Source organism: Archocentrus centrarchus, chromosome 12 (genome assembly GCF_007364275.1).
Source record: "Archocentrus centrarchus isolate MPI-CPG fArcCen1 chromosome 12, fArcCen1, whole genome shotgun sequence".
In the NCBI taxonomy this organism is placed as follows: Eukaryota; Metazoa; Chordata; class Actinopteri; order Cichliformes; family Cichlidae; genus Archocentrus; species Archocentrus centrarchus.
Genome location: NC_044357.1, coordinates 1,427,636 through 1,449,110, shown reverse-complemented (window position 1 = coordinate 1,449,110; position 21,475 = coordinate 1,427,636). Strand labels below are relative to the sequence as shown.

Sequence of the window (21,475 nt, the reverse complement as noted above, 5' to 3'; positions counted from 1 at the left end):
GGCTGCTCCTTAGGAAAAAAAAAACATGAAAGCATCAATTCTGTTTTGTTCCACCCAGGACCTTTGGACCTTTGGAACGTGTAGCCTTGTTAATAATTAAGATGTTTTCCAAAATTTGCCTTGTATACTGAGTTTTGATCCAATTTATATGTAATCTTTATAGTGCTCCACAAATATATTTAAAGTTAATCTTGTTCTTGTTTTTTTCCAGTCCACTTTATGCACGCATGCTGCCACACAGGCACAAACATCGAGACAAATGAACTCACACATGGTGCTGTAACTTGCTCATGTTTTTCCCGAAATGCTACAACAGGTATCGTGAAGTTTAATGAGGTGTATCTTGGAGAGGGAGGACTGGATGTGTCTGAGTTCCAGGATGGCAGTGGGAGCCCACAAAGTGGAGGAGGAGCTGGTGGAGGTACCCTCTCTCTGGAGCAGTACATCCACAATGCTCGAGAGGCTCTGGGAGTGGACAGTCATTATAGCAGGTAGAGCTTTTTCTTCAGCTACTTTTGGTAGATGGCAGTGAATGATTGTTAACAAACTGCTGACATGAATTTATGGTTGTCAGTGACAACTTTATTCCATTAAACAGGTTGCCATGAGGAGCAGCCTGATGCAGAGGATATGTTATAGGAACTTGTGCAGTCCTTTGGCTTTTCCACCTTTACACAAGTTTGACATTTGAGGCTTTGAGTGACGTGTCTTGAGTCCCTGACTTCCTCTAGCACACATACAAAAAACAATTGTTGACCTGTTGTGTTAAGTTTAAGCACTTGTGTTAAACTTAACCACTATGGTAAATATTTTTTTAATCACTATTCATGTATTTTTTTAAGATGTATTTCCTCTGTGTATAGTAGGTTTTAAACATTTGAAGAAAAAAAAGACTTCCAGGCAGAGTGTAGCAGTATCCAGGAAAAAGACTGTCAGCACAAAATGATGAAAAACCTTTAATCTGGTCAAAATTGTCTCATTAATGTGCTAAACTGTGGAATTTCTTGTTAAGATTATTGTCATTAAGTCATCGTGTGTCGTTGTGGTGCATTTCATAGTCTACAGAAGATGAATCCCACTGACTCTAGAGATATGATTACTTTTCTATCTGGGGCTAGCATGAGGTTAACGTTTGAGACTTTGAATGATTTATCTTGACAGTTGTTGGCTGGGCTCCCATTAAATTTTATAGAGATTTTATGGTCCCCAAAGGAAGAGTCACACTGATTTTGGAAACAAAGTGACTTATTTTTGTAGGGCTACTATTAAGTTGACATTTGAGGTTTAGAGTTAATCAGACAATCCAAATTCATGGATTGCCATGATGTTCAATACAAACTTATAGGACAGATTGCAGCAAACTTAGGTGATTCTGTGACTTCTCGTCTAGAGTTCAGGTCAGTTTAGGTTTGACCAAAAACCTAAACCTGAAAAAACAAAATTATCATCAGCCTCAGCTTTATTTTTCTCAGGCTAATTGGCAGTGAATGGAATGCTAATGTTGTAAACATTACACATCTTAAACATTACCAGCTCACTTCAATTCAAGCTGCTCTGCCCAAGTACATCCTCACAGAGCCTCTAGCTATGCTGTAGACTGATTTATTATTGTACATCTTTTCTCATTTAAGCAAAAGGGAGAAAAGTGAGCAAAGCATGATGGAAGAGACGCATGCTCTGGATCATCCATTTTCTTTTTCTCCTGCTCTCTCCTGCCAGTTTTCTTTATTCTTAATTATACTGCCCACTTTCGGGTTTTGGCTGGCATAGCTTGGACTAGTTTGTAAATCACTAACATGTGTTGTGTCAGCAAATGTTTCCCCACACAAACCGCAACTCAACTTTCTGTGAAAACCACTGCGGCGGTGTTACTGCGGCCAGCAGAGATTCACTGCATCTATCACGTGTGTGTGTGTGTGTGTGTGTGTGTGTGTGTGTGTGTGTGTTTAAAGTTGTGGTGATTCTGGGGCCTCTTTCTGTTTGTGTGCGATATATATTATGAATCCCGCCCATCCGAGCATGAAAAGCATTCACACATATGCAGAATCAAAATCATTTCCAACCAATGAGCAGTGCTTTGCTGCACTTTAGAGTGTATCCCAGCATCAGAAACTGCTATTTCCTTCCTGAACATGTAAAAGCTGCAGATAGAGGATTCCATAGAAAAGAAATGATGTTTGCCAATTGCATATACCACTCCAGTGATTAATTGCAACTTATTTCTTCCTTTTGTAAGTTTTTGTAAGAGTTGTTTCATAAGCCAAATCATCATTATTATATGACTTTTGTTAGTTTTCTGAATGCTGTTTTATTGTCAAAATTATAATCTACTACTAATGTTTACTGTAAATGTATGTTATTTTGCAAAAGATGAAATTACTATATAAGCAATATAATATATCTAGAGATATTAATAGAGCTATTATGCTTATTTCCATCTCTGTATATTTTTGTTGATTTGCCTGATTCATAATTTTTTAAAAAATCCTTGAAACAGTCCCTCAGTTCATCTCTGTCTGAAGCAAACTGTTTTAGCTCCTCTCCCATTAAGACCACCCTTTCTTTAAGCCAGCCTTCTCCTGATTGGTTGCCCCTCATAAACAGAAGGTTTGAACAGCAGTTAGGCCAGGCTTCTGCACTCATAGCCATAATTATGCATTTGAGTTGACAATATTAGGGGTATATGTGTACACCTCACATTTTTGTTGCAAGGTGTACACAGTGCTATAAAATAGTTCAATAATGGATCACTGTCTCTTGCCATTTTGCAGAGTTTGCTCCAGCAGTGAGACAGAGAGTGAAGCTGGAGATCTGTTAGAGCAGCAGTTTGAGGAGCTGAACAAAAAACTCATCTCTGCCACAGACCCCACAGGCTATCTCCACATGGTGTCCAGAAATAACCTCTTCAACAGGTTTGATTTAGAGTTCTTGTAAATTGCCAAAATAAACATCTCTTTGCATTTAGCTAGAGTATGCTGGCTATATGTCCAGAAGGTGCGCAGCCTACTATACACTCTATTGCCAAAGGTGTTCACTCACCTATCCAAATCATTGAATTTGTGTGTTCCAATCACTTCCATGGCCACAGGTATATAACCTCAGCATGCAGACTGCTTCTCTATTCTACAGTCAACTGTGGTATTATAACAAAGCCATGAAGTGGTAGGCCATGTAAAATCGCAGCGCAGGGTCAGCGGATGCTGAGGTGCACAGAGGTCACCAACTTTCCACAGAGTCAGTCGCTACAGACCTTCAAACTTCATGTTGCCTTCAGATTAGCTAAACAACAGTGAGTAGAGAGCTTCATGGAATGAGGTTTCCATGGTTGAGCAGCTGCATCCAAGCCAACCAAGCACAATACAAAGCGCCAGATGCAGTGATGTAAAGCATGCCGCAACTGGGCTCTAGAGCAGTTGAGACGTGTTCTCTGGAGTGATGAATCATGCTTCTCTGTCTGGCAATCCGATGGACGAGTCTGGGTTTGGCAGTTACCAGTAGAATGGTACTTGTCTGACTGCATTGTGCCAAGTGTAAAGTTTGGTGGAGGGGAGGTTATGGTGTGGGGTTGTTTTTTAGGTACTGAGTTTGGCACCTTAGTTCCAGTGAAAGGAACTTATAATGCTTCAGCGTACCAAGACATTTTGTGAACAGTTTTGGAATGACCCCTTTCTGTTCCAACATGACCATGCACCAGTGCACAAAGCAGGTCCATAAAGACATGGATGAGCGAGTTTGGTGTGGAAGAACTTGACTGATCTGCACAGAGTCCTGACCTCAAGTCGATAGGACACCTCTGGGATGAATTAGAGTGGAGACTGTGAGCCAGGCCTTCTCGTCCTACATCAGTGTCTGACCTCACAAATGTGCTTCTGGAAGAATGGTCAGAAATTCCCATAAACACTCCTAAACCTTATGGAAAGCCTTCCCAGAAGAGTTGAAGCTGTTATAGTTGCAATGGGTGGGTCAACATCATATCATATGGATTAAGAATGGGATGTCATATGCGTGTGAAGGTAGATAAGCAAATACTTCTGGCAAGTCCCAAGTATTAAGCCCTAATGGGGGTTGTCCCTCTTGGAGGTGGTCATTGACCCACTACTGATCACGTTCATGATCATATGACCTAACGTGTAAAGAAAGGCGTGGATCATTACCACCAGGGATTTTGGTTGAAACCACTCTGAAACCTTGCTCCACTCTATCACGTGACCCACTGAGGTCACCTAAAGTAAGGTGTGAGTGGTTCTTATTCTTGTTATTTAACTGTTTTTTCTTCTGTATTTCTGCCTCTAATAGAAGCTGTCAGAGCATGACGAGTCTATACAGTACCACGGTATCTCCGGTGAAGGACGGCTTATCCTCTCCTGTTTTCCGACCGAGTAACACTGGCAAGCCTCCTCTACGCGCCCTTTATGATTTACTCATAGCACCAATGGAAGGGGTATGTATGTGTGTCTCCTGGGGAAGATATATATTTCAATTCACAATGGATTCGACATTTTTTATAGTCTTTTACTTAAATCTGTCATGGTTCCTGTCCACATGTCTCTGTACAGGGCCTGATGCACAGTAGTGGACCCGTGGGCAGACACAGACAGCTCATATTAGTACTGGAGGGAGAACTGTATCTAATTCCATTTGCCTTGCTCAAAGGCAGCTCCTCTAATGAGTACCTGTATGAAAGGTTCAGTCTAATTTCTGTACCTTCTTTAGCCAGCCTAGGAGCAACAATCAAGGTAGGTCATTTTTGTCCCTCTAGGTTTCTGATCGTAGATGTAAACTAACACCTTTTATTTGTTGAATCAATCAAACAGTTCCCACAAAATTATTTATTTATATAAAACATTTTTTTTTTGTTTGTTATAAACTCTCTCTGTGAAATATGTTCAAACCACAGCCTCATCCTCGACGCAGTGGGCACTTATTTTGCCCAGATGGAGGCTCAGTGGCTGCAGTGGTTGGTGCGCCTCATTTGCCACTGAGTGTCATGGACCGCTGGCTGTGGGGGCCCTTGCCTTCAGCCCAGGAGGAAGCCCTATGGCTGGGGGAGCAGCTGGGATGCCATCCCCTAACTGGAGCAAATGCCACAAAGGAGCGCGTTTTAGCAGCTCTGAGTCAGGCAGAGTGCATTCACTTTGCCACACATATATCCTGGAAGCTTGCAGCTTTGGTCCTCGCCCCTGGCCAAGAGCATGCTGGAGGAGATGGGGTAGGTGGACGACCCAAGGAGAAATCGCCCTGCAAGGCATCAGTGTCGGGCGAAGCAGCAGATCAGGACGGAAGGATGAAGAGTTTGTTTTCAAAGAGCAGCCCAGAGAAACCTAGAGGAGCAGATGAAAGGAGTGAGGATGGTGAAAGTGTTTGTGAGGTGGAGAGTGTGTGTGAGAGTCCACCGCTTCAAGACTTCTTACTTACTGCTGCTGATATACTGGACCTTTGCCTGACTGTCAAACTCGTGGTCCTGAGGTATAACTATTCTTAGATTCAGTATTTTACACGGGCTCTTAGGTTTGATTGTTCCATGTAACTCTGTGACCCTTTGCCACCTCAGGTTGTACCCAGAGTCCAGCAGCAGGGTAATAGCTGATGGAGTGGTGGGCCTGACCCGAGCCTTCTTGGCTGCAGGTGTCCAGTGTGTGTGCGTTTCTTTGTGGCCTGTGCCGATAGCTGCCTCTAAACTATTCACACACACCTTCTACATGGCCCTTCTCAATGGGACCAAAGCCAGTGCAGCTCTGACGGAGGCCATGAAGACACTGCAGGGCAGCAAGCACTTCTCACACCCTTCCAACTGGGCTGGTGAGCAAATACCCTTGAACGTCAAATACTAAAGGTTGACCCAATAGCTTTCAGCCAGAGCAGTTGGACACAAGAGGACTAGCTGGAGAACATAGTGGAGCATGTCAAGGTCTGGGATATATTAGATGATAAATGAATATAATAAACCCGAGTACTTTGTGTCTATGTGACTGAGTCTAGACATAGCAGGTCTCTTTGGGTGCTCCTGGTCAGCAGTTACATGTGTCTACCAGCAAGGTATGAGATGGAACAAACCATGGATTGTCCAGAAGGTGCCAAAGGGAAGTTAATTCTCAACAAATAGAATTTAAGACATGTGATGCTAATGTCTTTTTACCTGGTGCAGCAGGGCACTTTTAGAGCCCTTGCATAGGTCAGTAGATTGGAGCACATAAAAAACCAACAGCATATTAGATTTTAGGTGGTCATAATGTTTTATCCAAGCGGTACCCTCCCTGAGGCTGAAAAATAAAGCATGTGGCCTCAAATGACAGCTGGAGGCTGGCTCAAAAACAAGTCAGTCAGTCTTCTTAAACCTGAATATTAAAAAAGACAGCTTTACAGGAGAAATAAACATGTTTACATTATGGTAGAAAAATACCCCTTCACTCGTGATAGGTAATTTACTATCTATGACAGCTGTCCATGCCATTAGTTTTTATATAAACTTAACTGTTTGAATTGTATTAAGGATTAAATTCACCCATAATTAGGTTCATGGTTGCTTTACTTAATTTGGTGATGCTAATAGACACTTCAAGGAGTCAGCTGTTCATTTTTTTCCACTGAGAATCTTTTTTTGAGTTTTTTTTTTTTCTTTTCACTGCATCTTGTTACCTGAGTTAGTATGCAAACACTAGTTAGCTGACAGCTCCCTAGCACTAACATTTGGTTAAAAACCAAACAAGATGCCAGCAGTCCAAATGTTAAAATCCACCAGTGGGTGACTGTGTTATGTCAGCCTAGGGTTTTAACCATAGACTATAAAAATTGATTTCTAGTCTCTTCATTTTGAAGATTCAGTGTTACTATTTTGGCCACTGACGTGTTAGTTTTTTGAGATGAAGTGACACTAGCAACTTATTTAGCAATCTGCATCCACAAACTCTATGGGTAAAACTCAGATACAGATACCTGCTAATTTGGGCTAAACTGACTAATTGTCATGTCCTGGGCCGGTGGCCCAGTGTTTTATGTTTTCTTGGTATTGTTTCTGTTTTCTCGGGTTGTGTTTTGTTATCTTTTGTATTTGCCCTCCGTCATTTCTAGTTCCTTGTGTCTCCCAGTATTCTGTCAGGTTTGCGTTTCTGTTCCCTCGTCATACTTCCTGTTTTACTTTGATAGTCATCCAGCCCCTGTCTGTTGTATTCAGTTTTGCTTCCCCCCGGTCTCGTCTTAGTTATCAGTGTCACCTGTGTTCCCACCTGTTTCCTCTTCCCTCATCAGCCCCTCTGTGTATTTAAGTCCTGTGTTTTCTCTGCTTGTTGTCGTGTTGTTGATGTTATTGTGCCAGCGTGTTCCAGTGTTCCCTGCGCGCTCTGTGGTTTTCCCTTCGCCTATCCTCAGAAGGATTTTGTATTCATTCCCCGAACCTTAAATAAACACCTTTTTAAGTGATGCTGTTTTCTGGAGTCCTCCGTTTTGGCCCATCTCCGCCCGTCTCTGCGCCGGCCGTGACACTAATACAATAAATACTAGAATTTAATTCATCAAAACTAAACCACAAACTTCGTGGACAGGCTGTACCAAACAGCAGGCCATATTATTGGTTATATAATTTCATTAAAAGGGCACCAACTCTGCAGACAAGCTAGCTTCGAGTTCAATGATTTGAATGTGGCCAAACAACTGGGGTTGTGTCAGGAAGGGCATCTAGTGTAAAACACTGTCAAATCAAAACATGCAGAGCAACCTGCTGTGGTGACCCCTTGTGACAAGCTGAAAGTAGTTATTGTTGTACAAAACTTAAATGATCTCATCTACTCTTTAAATGATTTTGAAATCCTGGCGTGTATTTTCTTTTAGGTTACATGCTGATTGGCAGTGATGTGAAGCTGAACAGTCCCATGTCGCTGGTTGGTCAAGCCCTGGTAGAGATCCTTCAGTACCCAGAGAGGGCCAGGGATGCCCTTAGAGTGTTGTTGCACTTGGTAAGACTCCTTCAAAATTTGTAATCAGTTTAAGATTCAAAATATAAATTTAGACATAAGTTTAATAAGGGAACGGTTAATGTGTCATCAATACCACTGGAAAATTTGAGATGAGCGTGACTTTAATCACTTTAATTAGATATGTCATTTTATTTATTTATTCATTTTCAAAACTGCTAAAGATTCACTAGTGTAAAGATTGCTAATGTGAATAATAACTTAGCTTTATAGCAGTCATTTTAACTTCTTTGACTGAAAAAGATTGAAAGAAAAAAGGGGAAGAGCATTTGAGGGCATATTAGATTTAGATTAAGATCAAGGTTATAACCTACTACTTTGACTGCAAATGGCTTTTTTGGTTTTGGTACATCACTTTCCCTCCATCTAAGGAAAAATAATTGAAATGTCTTAGTGAGACAGATGGGAGAAACTATATTCGGCTTTCATGAAGATCAATACAAATCTGATACAGTGAATCATAAGATTCGTTATCACATCAGTCTTCGATCACAGCATGTTGCTGAGCTTTCAGAGGCACTGCAGTTCCAGCATGCTGCATGCTAAATATGGTCATTATGGCTCCAAAAAACATGACTAGCAGGTAAAGTATTAACATTAAGACTTAAAAATGCAGAGTCCCGAGTGATGCCAATGAGTGACATCACCGTGGCTATGATTCTCTTTGATAAAGCACAAAAAGTTAGCCAGCTTAGTCTGCTATTGACTCTTGTTTTGCCTCTGGTACCTGTCAAACAGGTGCCTGATTGTTGGTGTCTGCTCGGAGCATGGCACGTTTGACTGATCTTGATAGGGCCTGCGCCAAAGGTCAACTTCAGGCTGGTGTTCCACAAAATCAAGTTGTAGTATTATTTGGAGTGAGCCCTAGTACCATCTCCAAATTGAAGGCCAAATTCCATATAAGAGGGGATGTCAGAGACAGGCCACAAAGTGGGTGTCCCAAGAAGAGAACACCTCAAGAAGACCATTTCCTCACCCTGTCAGCACCTAAGAACATTGGCAGTCTTCTACAGGCTTGCAGTCAAAGTTTGCAGGGCAATATGGCTGATGCTCTCTACCCAGACAGTCCAGAACAGACAATGCAGGACTCCTGAGATGGAACGTATCTCAGGGGCAGATTTATTAAAGAACGTCTTCATCAAAATATAGAAACGAAGGCATCAGCCAAACTGGAGCTAATAATCAAACTGAGAGTCACAAGGAAATACAGAGCTCCCCTCACGAGGGAGGATGTGACAAAGAACAAGGGGAGACACAGGATAATGGCATGATGGGTGATAGGTGGGAAGACTGCTGGGAATAATTACTAAAGATGAGATGAGGGAAGTATAACTCAATGCAAAACATAAGAGACAAGAAACCAACAAAATAGAACAGGAGTTAACTTGATGTGGGAACAGGAATGCGGGCTTGACACAGAACACAGGAAGGCTGGGGGAACTAAACTACACAGACACATGAATGAACTTAAACAGAGGAGACTAGTCACAAGAAGAAGGGAATACAGAGGGAGAACTAAATTCTAAAGCCACTGAGAACAGGACCACAACCTAACATGAGAAATACACAAAGCAAATACAACCTTAAACAACCCAGAAATCATGAAGAATAATTAAATAAATGAACCACAAACCCCAAAAACTCAAAACACTGGGTAACAAACCTAGGACCAAAACACACACACACAGTCAATCTCCAGTCTCATAGGGCTACTAGGAGGCCTGCCATTACTGCCCTTGACTGTCTGGCCCATTTGTGCTGGTGTTGGCAGAATGTGCAATGGAACCTGAACATGTGGAGGAACATTATATTCAATAAGTCTAGATTCTGCCTACAGCAGTTTGATCGTAAGGTCAAAGTTTGAAGAAGATACAGAGAACACTATGCTTATTGCTGCACCAATAGGGTAACAGCTTTTGGTGTCATTGTGATGGTTGTGGGGTGACATCTCCCTCACTCGAAAAACAAGGTTTGTCATCATTGGAGGCAATCTCAATGCAGAGAGATAGAGATGAGATTCTGCAACCAGTTGCCATCCCATATCTCCACAGTCTGGGACCGAACTCTATCCTCCAAGATCATGACGCTCACCCCCACAGAGCGAGTTTATCAGAGACTATCTCCAGAATTTGGGAGTGGAGAGGATGGACTGACCTGCTTGCAGTCCTGACCTCAACCCCATTAAGCACTTGTGGGATTAGGTTGGGCGTGCTGTTCATGCCAGAGTGACCAACACAACCACATTGGCTGACTTGCTGGTTGAAGAATGGGATGTCATCCCACAGCAGTGTGTGACCAAGCTGGTGACCAGCGTGAGGAGGAGGTGCCAGGCTGTTGTGGCTGTGTGTGGGTCTTCCACATGTTACTGAGGCCCCTGTTTGTTAAATGTATAAATGGTTAAATTCCCAGTATGTCTTGTTTATTCAGACTTCAATCATCCAATCCAATAAATAACACCAAACAAGAGTCAATAGCAGACTAAGCTGTTTGGCATTGGCAGAGAAGATTTGTCTTGGACACAACCCACATACTCCACTCTGCTGCTTCACCCACAAATGCATTTTCCTTACAAATGTAGCACCATTTAAGGGGCAATGACCGGGCTTTCCAGCGGTATAAGATTTATTGCCAAGAAGCACTGTTACAACAAAAAAGTAATTGACCAAACACAAAGTTCCTTATTTTTGTGCTAAGTTTAGAATAAAGCCCTGTATATGTATGAATACGTATGTGGATGCGTGAATGAGGCTTGTAGTAGTAATTAGAGTAGAAAAGTCCTATATAAATACCAGTCCACTAACCACGCACAGAGGTCTGAGGGATCTTTCAGGAATGGTGACACTATTTTATTACCACTCTGTTTAGACAACACATTTCTGTGTGCAAAGACCAAATGTGGTGTTGTTATCCAGCAGTGATCAGCAATGCACCTCTCGTGCCTAGACTGCTAAAAATTTTTAAAAAGAGGAAATCAAAACAATACAGTCTGTCCGTTCATCTATATTTTCCAGGTAAACCAAATTCCCCAAGCTATTTGACATATCAAATATATAAACAGATGACAAAGAGAGAACAAAAGGAAAGATAAATTATATTAATGAGGTGATAGGCCATTGTGTGCTGCTAAAACAGCTTCAATGTACTTTGGCTCTCAGTGTCTGGAGTGATTCTCCCTAATTTGGTGTTTTGATGATGACAGTAAAAAGCGCTGTGTGATTTTGTAGCCTGGGAACAGTAGATGAGGAGTTTTTATTTATATATATATATATATATATATATATAAAGAACTAGTCCATTTACCATATATTGATAACTCCTCATCTACTGTTCCCAGACTACAAAAGTTTCTTTTAGTTTTGTCTTGTATAGAAAATGTTTAGTTGTTTATTAATGGCACCTCAAAAGACATCCTACCACATCAGAAAGTTCCAACCTGATTAAATAACACAATTTGTGCCTTGTTTCTGTACACAGGTTGAGAAGTCTTTGCAGCGCATTCAGAGTGGCCAGTGTAACCCAATGTACACATCGCAGCAAAGTGTAGAGAATAAGGTCAGTGTGTTGGTCTTTCCTTCTCTTTGTCTTTAAATGTCCGCCTTTGTGTATTCTCTGTTCAAGTCCACATGTCTTCTCTCTGCTGGGTAAGGTCGGCGGAGTGCCTGGATGGCAGGCCCTTCTCTCTGCAGTGGGTTTTCGGCTAGACTTCTCTGGTAGCGGTGCTGGGCTTCCTGCAGCAGTTTTCTTCCCCATGTCAGATCCTGGGGACCGTCTGCAGCAGTGCAGTACCACTCTACAGTCCCTGCTTGGTAACACAGTTTTTTTTCCATTATTCAAATCAACTCTTATGTTAGTCATACTGATAAAATAACAACCTTTTATTTCCTAAGTGTGCTGTAGAATTACATTTATTTAATGTATATTAGCAAGAGAATACAGACTATATTTTATTTTGACTTAAAGCTCTTAAAGGACCCAGTGTAAAAAGTTGCACCAGACTATATTAGTTGTTAATGATCAAAATATTAAATTCCTGTTTGAAGTTAGCTTTCTGTGCATCCCCCAGGTCTTACTCCTCCAGCTCTACAGGCTCTATGTAAGCTGGTCACAGCATCTGAGGCTGGAGAACAGCTCATTCAAAAGGTATTATCATGTTGCACAGATGATCATGACAGTGGTGGAAGAACTACTCACATCCTTAATCAAGTGCAACCCCCAAAATATATGATCTCCATAACCCTAACCCTAACTCTACCTGTTTTTATTCTTGGTCTCTACTAAATTAACTTTGCATGATTCTCAGCTCAGAAAAGCTTTTTTTCTTATAGTGGCCTTTGGTGCAGCATCTCAGTTCATCTGAAACAAGGTGATTTACGCCTATATTTAAAAAAAATTTATATATCTATATGTCCCTTTCACCCTCTTGGGGGTGGGGGGTGGGGTGTTCCTCAAGCTTGGGTCCTCTTCCAGAGACCTGGGAGTTTCAGGGTTCTGTGCAGTATCTTATGTGTTCGTAGGACTGCACTCTTCTGGACAGAGACCTCTGTGCCTGGAATCTGCTCAATCTACTTTTCCAGTTTTGGGGTTACAGCTCTTAATGTTCCTGTTACCACAGGGACCACTTTGGACTGCCAAAATGCTCCAGTTCCAAAATCTGCTCTAGTATTTCCCTCAGCCCCTGGTACTTCTCTATTTTTTGTGCTACTTCTTCCTGATGTTGGTGTCTGGTCTTCTGCTTTTGTCAACCACCGCTATGTCTGGTTGATTGGCCAGCAGCTGCTTGTCTAGCTGGAACTCAAAGTCCCACAGGAACTTTGCCTTGTTGTTCTCAACCATCTTTGGTGGTATATCCCATTAGAACTCAGGGACTTCTGCTCCATATGTGGCACAGATGTTCCTGTACACCATCCCAGCCACTTGGTTGTGCTTTTCAGTGTATGCTGTCCCAGCTTCCAGCTTACATCCTGCTACTATGTGTTGGATTGTCTCCAGGGCACCTTTACACAGTCTGCAACTTGGGTCCTATTGGCTGTAGTAGACTCCTGCCTCTGTCGACCTGGTGCTTAGGGCCTGTTCATGTGCTGCAATGATGAGAGCCTTTGTGCTATCCTTTAGCCCAACCTTTTGTAGCCACTGGTAGGATTTCTTGATGTCAGCCACTTCCTCTGTTCATCTCATGGTCATCGTGGCTTGGTTGCCCATGATAGTCCCTCCTCCTGTTTGTCATCACTTCTGTCTTGAGCTGCCTGAGGTGTTCTTGGAGCAGCTTATCTAAGGGGGCCATCTTCCTGATGTATTCATGAATGCTCCATGTTTCATCCTGGAATGTGGCTCTGACACTCATTAATCCTCACCCTCCCTCCATTGCTCATAGAGCCTCAGGGTGCTGGATTTCGGGTGGAGACCTCCATGCATTGTGAGGAGTTTTTGTGTTTTGATATCAGTGACATATATCTCTTCCTGTGACCATCTTATTACTCCAGCTATTTATCTGATGACCAGTAGGACACATGCATTGATGGCTTGGATCTTATTCCTACTGTTCATCTGGCTTCTCAGCATGTGTCTTACCTTATTTGGTATTTGGCAGTGGCTGATCTGTATCATGGATCCTGTTGGCCTGTGGGACACCCAGATACTTGTAGTTGTCTGGTATATCTGCTAGTCTTAATTTAAGCAACTCCACCCCTTTAATCTGGATCACCTTCCCTCTTTTTGCAACCATTCAGCCACACTTATCCAGTCTGAATGACATCCCAATGGCCTCATTGTAGATCCTGGTGAGGCAGATCAGTTCAATTCAATTCAATTTTATTTATATAGCGCCAAATCACAACAAACTGTCAGTGAGTCAATGTCTCGCTCACTCCTGGCATATGTTATATCCCACACTTAATAACTTGTGCAATTGCCTTGGAGTTGCTCTCCAGTGTTGTCTTCCACAGTCCCACTGAACTCCTGATGAATGTTATTAGCTCACTATTAGCCTCGTTCCAAGCACTCCAGTGTCCATATGCGGGGTATTGAATCATAGGCTTTCTTGTAGTCAATCCAAGCACGGTGCTCAGGTTGGTCTGCCTAGTCTTAGAGCTCAAGTGTTATTCTCCACTTGCCCTGTGGGTGGTCTTTGTTGTCCTTCAAGCTCAGGTCCTCTACCAGAGGTGTGGTTGCTTGAGGGCCCTGCTCAGTATCTTAGTTGTTCCTAGGACTATGCTCTTCTGGACAGAGATCTTGGATGTTGTTCCTGGAATCTGCTGGAGTCACTCACCCAGTTTGGAGGTCACACGCAGGGGTCACTGCCCTTGGTACCCAAGCCCTAAGAACAGCTGGTCCCCACATTCCATTCTTGGAATGTGGGCATGACATCTCCCCCCTGACCTGACATCCTGGCTCCCCCTTGCTGTAGCATTTGTATTGTACCTCATCAACCTTTAATTAAGATAGCAGTTGCTTTTTGCAGATCTTGGTACACCAAGCTACTAGTTACTAGTTGTTTTGATATTAGTCTAGATGTTGAGTGTTGAAGAATCCACAATTCCACAAGTCCCACATCTTTTTCATGTAAGCCCGTTCACTGGGGTTACATGGTTAGTAGCATTCCAACAGTTCCCTATTCTCATCCCTTGTCCATATATATATATATATATATATATATATATATATATATATATATATATATATATATATATATATATATATATATATATATATATATATATATATATATATATATATATATATATATATATATATATATATATATATATATATATACAACTTGGGGGTGGCTGTAGCTCAGTAGGTAGAGCAGGTCACCTACTGATCAGAAGGTCAGCGGTTCGATTCCTGGCTACTCCAGGTTACATGCCAATGTATCCTTGGGCAAGATACTTAACCCCAAGTTGCTCTCCGACCGTCCCGTCGGAGTATGAATGTGTGTGAATGATAGTTAATTAAAAAGCACTTAGCTTAGTACATATGGAAGTGCTTGTATGAATGGGAGTGCATGGGTGAATGTAAACATGTTGTAATAGCGCTTTGAGTGCTCATACTGAGTAGAAAAGCGCTATATAAGAGCTAGTCCATTTACCATGTACACACACACACGTACAGAGAGTGTTCTGGTTTCCCAACTCTATATTTTTTAGTCAAACATTTCTCTCTGAGATAATAAGTGGTACCTTAAGATGGAATTAATACTAATGATAAGAATAAAAAGGTTAATTTGGAATAGTACTTGATTAAATATAATAGTAAATATGGTCAGTAGTTCATTTCCACCATTGCTTCATGCAACCAGACTGGACACTGCATGCATTGTTATTCCCCTATCCTAGTGTACATCTAACATGGCAATGAGATGTTCTGCACAAATCTCATCTTTAAACTACTCCTAACTAAAACAGATAGCTCATGTAGCTAGCTGGTAGTGCACAGAGCACTCCACTGTTCACTTTGCTGTCATTTTTCAATTGCAGTCATTTGTTTGTTAGTGATAGGCACCTGGTTTCGTCACTTTTTGCTTGCCATATCTTTCCATAAATACTATTATGGGTATCATCAGGAACTGTCCATCATCATTCATGCATGGCTGGGAGTACAGTGAATCAAACACAAGAATTACACAAAAATAAATCACTAAAGTTCTGTTTCCTCTTCTATCATACTCACCTCACAAAGGCAGTCAAAAGTATGGCAGGAATGGTAAGTGTTTCATTATGAAACTTCTGACTTGAGTTCAAAAGTATGAGACTCGTCAAAGCAGGCACAGACACATTCCGACACTGTTGTTGCACGTTTTATTTGAATAATCTTTGTGATATGGGTGCTTTACCTGTCCTTGTTTATTCAGAATTGTTGATTTAGAGTTCTTTCATTTAATGCAATCCTTCTATGTTCTCAAATATGAGATAGGAAATATGTTAGAAGCTAAAAGTATACAAACACTGATCCAGCACCCCAGTCATTATATCTTCCTTCCCCTCCGTAGCTTCACCAAGTGCTGGTGCAGTTGCAGTCAGGCGACAAAGAACAAGACTTTCCACTGGCTCCCATTCAAGTCTCAATAAGTGTGCAGCTCTGGAGGTTGCCAGGCTGCCATGAGTTTCTGGCTGCACTGGGTGAGTCATCAATAAAAGAAACTAAGCTTCACTTTTTTTTTTTTTTTTTTGCCTCATTGTCAGTGATTTATTGCATCACCCATGTCAGTTGCAAGTAAAGCAAATGGCAAAAAAGTTATCAGCTAACACTAGTTAGCTTAGATTGCAAACTGCATTCATGAACTGACACCTCTGTCTGGTAATTAATGCTAATTAAGGGACAATACTAGAATTTCGCTCGCCAAAACTGAAACACAAACTTCTTGGATGATGTGTACCACACCGCAGGCTATTATCCTATATCCTAAAACTAGGGAAAATGTTCTGTCAGTGTTTTCTGTCTCATCATCTTGCATCAAACACATAAAATATAAAACACTGTTCAGTATCCATCAATCTTCCAACTAAAGTAACCATTTTTATATTTTTTGTATATATATATATATATATATATATATATATATATATACTTATTTTATTCTATATTTTTTATTTCATTATATTTTATTTCATTTTTATTTTACACTCCTACTCGAAAGCTCTGCACAAGAATTTCCATGTACTCAAACCTTGTGTGTGAGTACAAATGGCAAATAAAGTCTTGAATCTTGAATCAAATACAAATGTACTATATTATAATAAGAACTGAAAACTCAAAATACTAGGAATAACTGAGAATTCAAAATGAAAAAACAGATCAAACTAAGACCAGAAGACTCCCAAAAATATCAATAATCAGTAAGTTCAAAAATATTTTTCAAAATGAAATACCACAACAAAACCCACAGATTATGACAGGGTTCTAAACAGAGCATCTTAGAGAGGCAGAGTTTCTCAGAAGTAAAGATTAGCAGAGGTTCACCAATCTGTTAAAAAAAAAAAAAAACAGAAAAAAAAACCTGCATCTACAAATTTTGGAAACAAATAAAAATAATGTTCCAACTGTAAAGTCTTTCAATATCACTTCCCCTTCTGTATGGTCAAAAGATTCCAAGAATTTGGGGAATTCTCTGTGCACAACAGACAAGGCCAAAAATCAGTGTTGAATCTCTGTAATCTTCAGGCCCTGAAGCAGCACTGCATTCAAAACAGGTATGATTCTGCATGGAAATCACTGCATAGGCCCAAGCACACTTCCAGAAATCATTGTGAACATAGTTCCCTGTACCATCCATAAATGCAGGTTGAAGCTCTGCGTTCTGTGTTCAGACGAATCAATGTTTGAAATTCTTTTTGGAAAATATGGACACTAAAGAGGAGAGGGACCGTCCTGCTTGTTATCAATGCTCTGATGGTATCGGGGTGCATTAGTGCCTATGGAACTGGCAGCTCACACATCTGGAAAGCTACTGTGGGGCTGACTCAAACTCCCTCCTCAGTTAACAGTTCTGATAAGATGTAGAGTTCATCAGCGGCTAGGTCAGGGAGATCAGTCCAACACAGGTCAGAAGAAGACAGGACAGCAGGGGCATAGAGCATCTATTTACAAACATCCCAGAGACAATTTGATAAATGGCAGTCCAAGGCCGCCAGGGAACCAAATTCCTGATTCCACGACTTGTTTTGGTACAGACTGTACTGATTCATTTGTTGACAGCCTTCAGTCTTACTGGCACCTCTCTGTGGCGAAAAAATCCAATTAATCCGAATCTTCTTGGTTCGTTCCTTCGCCGTGCAGAAACAGATACATACATCTCCAAGATCTTACCCCTCAGAATCAGCTCCAGATATACAGAGTCTGAGTTTGAGTCTGTACCCTTCCCGCGTTCCCGTCATAAGCAGCCTTACCAAGGCCAGACAGCTGCCTAGACTTCCTGAATTGCAACGACAAGCCAGGTATTTCCAGGTCCAATTCGGAGAAACCAGCGTCAATAAGCCAAATGTGTGTGTATTCCATTGACAATATGTCCAGGCACGTCATCATCCACACCACACAGGAATCCATAACGTAGCCAGCTGGAATGTCAATTGATAAGAGGGAATAGGGTTCTCCTTCCCCCAATCTCCTCATGGTGAAAATTTGATCAAAACAATGGCGTTGAGAGACCAGCTGACCAGATCCATAATTATAAATTCCAGTTCAGAAGTTGTGTGAAGAGCGGCTCTAAAGCAGCAAGCAGCAAAGCAGGGGGGAAAGGAAGGGCTGGGGAGAGAAGAAAAGTGCGACCGTCTCTGCTGAGAGCTGAAGAAAAAAAAAAGTTTAGATCTTTCACCAACTGAAAACACTTAGTATGTCTCAGTTTCTGTGGTCTATTGTGAATAGAATATGAGTATATGAAATTTGCAAACCATCGCATTGTGCTTTTATTTACATTTTACACAGCATCCCAACTTTTTTGGCATTGGGGTTGTATAAGATCATCATATTTGTTTTGTAATGTAAAATCATCTCTAAAGAAGCTAACTAGATTACCTGTTGTGTGACTGCAGTGAAGAACATAAAGCACAATATTTCCCTCTGAGGTGTCCTCAGTTTTAGGTACATATGCTCTGTCTTTGTCAGGTTTTGATCTTTGTGAGGTTGGTCAGGAGGAAGTGGTGCTGAAGACTGGAAAACAGGCCAGCAGACGCATCATGCATTTTGCCCTTCAGTCTCTTCTAGCACTGTTTGGTAGGACTAAGTCATCACTTTGGACTTTTTCTCTAACTAAGCCCTACTAAATATTTTCTTATAGTCTCCTAATATGTCATCACTCTGTCTTTTATCAGACTCCACAGAGCTTCCCAAAAGACTGAGCATGGATAGTTCCTCCTCCCTGGAGTCTCTGTCCTCCTCCCAGTCAGCCTCCCAGCCACACTCCTTACCCGTTTCCTTTGGTTGCTACCCCCCTCAATCCTCGATCTTGCCCCCAGTGTGCCCTGACAGCCTCTCCTGCGATGCCATCTCCGTGTACAGTCTCAGCTCCCTCGCCTCTTCTCTCAGTTTCCTGTCTAGACCAGAGCCCGCAGGAAGTGACATCATCAGCCAGCGCTCGCATCAGCAGGAGCCAGAGAAGCCTTGTGGAGGAGTGGGCCATTCGGGTGGCCTGCCAAGAGGTCGACTGACCAATCATGGAGGAGTTTTAGCAGGAGGAGGGGAGGATGAGGAGTATGAGGGGTACTCCATTATAAGCAGTGAGCCGTTAGGTCGAGGAGGGAGGGAGTGTGACACTCTGCCGCTGCCTGCAGGACACCGGCATGGCAGAGTTAGTGCTGGGAGAGGATCTGCCGGGGGGCATGGGTATCCTCTAACAGTTTCCTCGAAGGGAAGCATCAGCACACCTACATCTCCAATAAAAGTTCCAAAGCTGCCCCTAACAGTTCAGAATAGCCCCAAGGTCAAGCAGGAAATGTAAGTCCAATGCTGTTTGTTAAGTCAGAAAGAATGAGTTACTCTTGAACTTATCAGTATGTTTCATTTTTCCAGCTCATCTCCTCAGCGGAAAGGAAAGGTCAGCAGCTCTGAGTCAGACCAGTCAAGCACTGAGACAGACAGCACAGTGAAATCCCAAGAGGAAAGGGCAGGACCTGCAGGACAATTGGATCCCCATGAGCTGGCACAGAAGATCCTGGAGGAGACGGAGAGCCACATGCAAGCTGTGGAGAGCCTGCAGAAGGCAAACCTTCGAGGAAAGAATGTGAGGGGAGCTGAGGGGAAAGATGAAGCTCCAGGCAGACAGAAATCTCTGTCCACACCCACAACCCCAACTTTGACTCCTACAGATGGAGCACGAGGGTTTCAGCCCTCTGAGACCAGTGCGTTTAGCCGACCACCGAGTAGGGCAAGTCCAAGGTCCCCTCTCTCACTCTCTAGTAATCTTTCACCCCTCTCCACCTCTATCTCAACACCTCTTCCAACTCGGCCCAAACCACCATCCCGCTCCTCATCACTGCAGAAAATCAGCTCAGGCTACAGCAGCCCAGCTCATTCTTCCCCTTCTTTGTCTCTCTCTGTAAAAGATCAGGGTTCACCTCTCCCCGCAACCTCCCCAGATGTTCACATACAGACTCAGCTCAAACTGAAATACCCCAGCTCACCTTACACTACCCACATCTCACCTTCACGTTCTCCTGCTGACAGTGCACCATCCCCAGCCCTTTCCTATTCCTCCACAGGATCTGTTTCAGCCTCTTCCAGCCCAGCAAACACTCCTGAGCTGCACCAGTCCAGAAAGGATAACAAAGTCCAGGCGATCCACAATTTAAAAACCTTCTGGGCCAATGCCAGCCAGAAACCCAACATGCCCTGCCCGGGCAGTTTACTCCGAGGTGGGAATAAAAAAATGAGTACAGTTCAGAAAGATGTTTTGGGTTTGCTGAATCTCTCACCTAGACATGAGTGTGTCAGGAAAACTGTAGCAGAACCGAATGACCACAACACTGATGACAGACCAAATGGTCACCCAAGACTGGAGGCTAAACCACCTCCGTCTCCATCTTCTGCTCTTCTCACACACTCTAAAGGAAGCGGGAGACTTCCTTCTGGGAATGGCTACAAGTTTCTCTCACCTGGACACTTTTTTCCTTCTTCTAAATGTTGAGAGTTTGGATATTAGTCCTCCTGAACCCAGATTCAGGAAGCCAATTTTCTGGTTGATTTCTGTGTTTGTACAATGAAAGAAGCTGCCCATTTTTAATGGAAATACAACCACATTTTTAACAATCCCTACTGAGGTGCAGGGATGAAAAAGTACTCTTTCATACTGATGATGATTTTATGTGCTCATTTTTTTGTGAAGGGATGTAAATGTTTTGAATGTGATGACTGTGCCTTCTTGTTGAGAGAGAGCTGGAAGGACAAAGTAATTAAGAGAAGTGTTGAATCTCAAGCTTTAATTTTGTTTTTACAACTGACTAGAGGGCATGTGTCTCAATGCCTCCATGTACACTGAAAAGAAATGTTTTAACCTGCGGTCTGCTTACTGAATGAACATTTTACATCAGCCTAAATGCTTGCTATGTTTGTGTAACTTGGCCTGGATTCAATCTTGATTTATTGTGTGATAATTATTGTTTAATGTCATTACCATTGGTTATTGATGGCATTTATTTTAAGTGTTTTCTAGTTATTATTATTATTAATATTATTATCATACATTTTATAAATACAATTAAAACAATGAAGAAGTAAAGACAACATTTTGCTATTTTTATGGAAGTTTGGTTTCATGTGTGAGTGTCATGTGTGAGCCTCTTGTTGTCGAGTGTTTCATTGACTTTAAAAGATAGTTTAAGGCTGTTTCACATGAGAACCAGCCTCCACTGAATATTTATTAAACAATTTTTAGATTGAGAGATTAAGAGTGTTTAACAGAATACGAGTTTACAAGGTTCAATATTTTAATCAATAAGAACACACACCTTATTTTTAAAAACTAGCAATACCACGGTGCTCGAAGTAAAAGTCCTGCACTTATAAAATTTTACCTTTAG

The 21,475-nt window shown here is 41.9% G+C and overlaps 1 protein-coding gene across 3 annotated transcripts in view; it reads left to right on the top strand.

Annotated features, from left to right (window-relative positions):
* ttc28 (tetratricopeptide repeat domain 28) overlaps nucleotides 1–21,181 on the top strand; it is a 178,780-nt gene extending 157,599 nt beyond the window's left edge. For all 3 annotated transcript variants that reach the window (XM_030742337.1, XM_030742338.1, XM_030742339.1), the window contains 14 exons: nucleotides 317–491; nucleotides 2,772–2,912; nucleotides 4,297–4,441; nucleotides 4,557–4,736; nucleotides 4,898–5,466; nucleotides 5,552–5,799; nucleotides 7,825–7,949; nucleotides 11,442–11,519; nucleotides 11,614–11,773; nucleotides 12,031–12,107; nucleotides 15,955–16,084; nucleotides 18,567–18,674; nucleotides 18,773–19,394; nucleotides 19,470–21,181. In XM_030742337.1, the coding sequence (XP_030598197.1) occupies nucleotides 317–491; nucleotides 2,772–2,912; nucleotides 4,297–4,441; nucleotides 4,557–4,736; nucleotides 4,898–5,466; nucleotides 5,552–5,799; nucleotides 7,825–7,949; nucleotides 11,442–11,519; nucleotides 11,614–11,773; nucleotides 12,031–12,107; nucleotides 15,955–16,084; nucleotides 18,567–18,674; nucleotides 18,773–19,394; nucleotides 19,470–20,583 (3,872 nt within the window). In that variant the 3' untranslated portion in view covers nucleotides 20,584–21,181. The remainder of the gene's footprint in view (nucleotides 1–316; nucleotides 492–2,771; nucleotides 2,913–4,296; nucleotides 4,442–4,556; nucleotides 4,737–4,897; nucleotides 5,467–5,551; nucleotides 5,800–7,824; nucleotides 7,950–11,441; nucleotides 11,520–11,613; nucleotides 11,774–12,030; nucleotides 12,108–15,954; nucleotides 16,085–18,566; nucleotides 18,675–18,772; nucleotides 19,395–19,469) is intronic.
* The last annotated feature ends 294 nt before the right edge of the window (nucleotides 21,182–21,475 follow it).